The sequence below is a fragment of the Podarcis cretensis genome (genome assembly GCF_951804945.1).
Source record: "Podarcis cretensis genome assembly, chromosome: 4".
Taxonomy (NCBI): domain Eukaryota; kingdom Metazoa; phylum Chordata; class Lepidosauria; order Squamata; family Lacertidae; genus Podarcis; species Podarcis cretensis.
In genome coordinates, this window is record NC_137173.1 from 6942840 (window position 1) to 6944778 (window position 1939).

Sequence of the window (1939 nt, forward strand, 5' to 3'; positions counted from 1 at the left end):
TAAGAGCTGAGAAAGAGAAAGTAGGGCTGCAGTTCAGTTAACGAAACCCACCACATTGATGATGATGATAATAATAATAATAATAATAATAATAATAATAATAATAATTTATTATTTATACCCCGCCCATCTGGCTGGGTTTCCCCAGCCACTCTGGGCGGCTTCCAACAGAATATTATAATACAATAGTCTATTAAACATAAAAAGCTTCCCTAAACAGGGCTGCCTTCAGATGTCTTCTAAAAGTCTGGTAGTTGTTTTTCTCTTTGACATCTGGTGGGTGGGCGTTCCATGTTTACTCAGTCCTATTGAATTCAGTGGGGCATATTCCAAGGTAAATGGGGTTAGGACTGCAATCTTAATCTACTAATCATATGGCCCTTCCCTGCTTACTTTCACAAATGTGAATAAAACTCTGCATTATTTTATGTTTAAGAGGATAAGAGACATTGTACTGCTTTTATAAAATGCCTTTATCCAGCTCCAAGTATTTAGGAGGTACTGTTCAAGCAGCTGTAATGACAACCGGGCGCTCTTTCCCTTCTCTGCTTTTTTTAAATGCCCATTTCCTTCTCTCTCATCCTCCCTCCAGATCCACCAGGATGTCAAGTGCCAACCCCTCGGGTCACAACTGGAACCAGAAGCCCAAAGCGGAGGAGGAAGAGGAAGATCCCTTCGACAAAATGATCTCCCGCACCGGCTGCGCCTCTTTCCACTATGCGGTGCAGGAGTGCATGGCTGAACACCAGGACTGGCGCAAGTGCCAGGAGCAGGTGAAGAGCTTCAAGGATTGCATGATGGCACATGAGAAGCAGAGGATGGCAGAGCTGCTCAGAAGACAGAAACAGCATCAAACCACAAGCTGACAAGAGCCAGCTTTGCACAAAGGGCAGTTCCCTTGCTTGGCGGAAGTATTTAAATAATGGCAGTGCAGCACAGAGGTTGAGCCCTGGGAAACGGTTGCTGTGGGAGGTGGTTCAAAGAGATGGGAAGCAACTGCATGGATTACTCTTGCAGTAATCCCCTGGCTAAATTCTTCTGGTTTTTTAACAGAACAAGCAAAACTTAACTTTCTTGCCAAAAAATAAAAGGTGGAATTTATATGTCTTCTTCATTTTCTTTGTCGTTTAGGGGTTTTCTAAAGATGAAGGTTAGGGTTAGGGTCCCTTTACCTTTACCTAAAGATGAAGTTATTGTAGAGATAGATAAGCACATCCTTATCACTCTCAATTATTTTCTGTCCCTTAATGTGTACAAACTTAACTGCGGTCCTGGACTAGACTGCTTAGTTGGCATTCATGAATCCTGCCCCTGTCCCACACTGGATTTGATAATTGCTCAGGAGTTTAGATTATCGTTTAACCAGATTTTGGGGGGAAATAGTTTAGGGCAGGTCAGACTGGTGTTGTATATGCACACGGAACTGCTTTTAAGACCAATTCACAGAATGGGGACGGAATCTGCTAGAGAGCTCTTATTTGTGTTGATTTCAAAATCCAGATGTTGTCTTTGAGGCTACACTACTGGAGTGCTTTGGCACCCACAACCCAGGTTCCAGGAGCCATGTGGGGAATTGTTTTTCTATCCCAGTTTCTAACACTGCCAGAAGCTGAATATTTCTTCACGACAGGATGGGACAGGTCCCCCACCAGACGTGAGAGCAGCAGCCCAGCTCAGGGGGCACATTACAGCTCAGGTCTTGATAACACCTTAATACACACACACACACACACACACACACACACACACTACACACACACACTCAATAAACTGGTTGGGCCTGCCTTGTACAGAGTGCTGAACTGCCAGAAAACCTAAGGATTCTGCTTCCAGATTCTGTAAGCAGAAGTCTAAATTGGTACAGGTGACGCAATGAACTTTTGTTTAACTCTAGCAGCAGAAATTGCCTCATGTTACAGCACACCGCAGAAGCACGCCA

At 44.0% G+C, this 1939-nt stretch overlaps 1 protein-coding gene across 1 annotated transcript; it reads left to right on the forward strand.

Moving 5' to 3' along the window:
* Positions 1 to 592: 592 nt before the first annotated feature.
* On the forward strand, positions 593 to 1101 carry COA4 (cytochrome c oxidase assembly factor 4 homolog). The gene has a single exon (XM_079974277.1). It carries the CDS (start codon positions 603 to 605, stop codon positions 864 to 866), a length of 264 nt encoding a protein of 87 aa, XP_079830403.1. The 5' UTR covers positions 593 to 602; the 3' UTR covers positions 867 to 1101.
* The last annotated feature ends 838 nt before the right edge of the window (positions 1102 to 1939 follow it).

Bases quoted from the DNA above. Each gene is read 5' to 3' on its own strand.
- COA4 (XM_079974277.1), top strand. From the start codon at position 603: ATGTCAAGTGCCAACCCCTCGGGTCACAACTGGAACCAGAAGCCCAAA.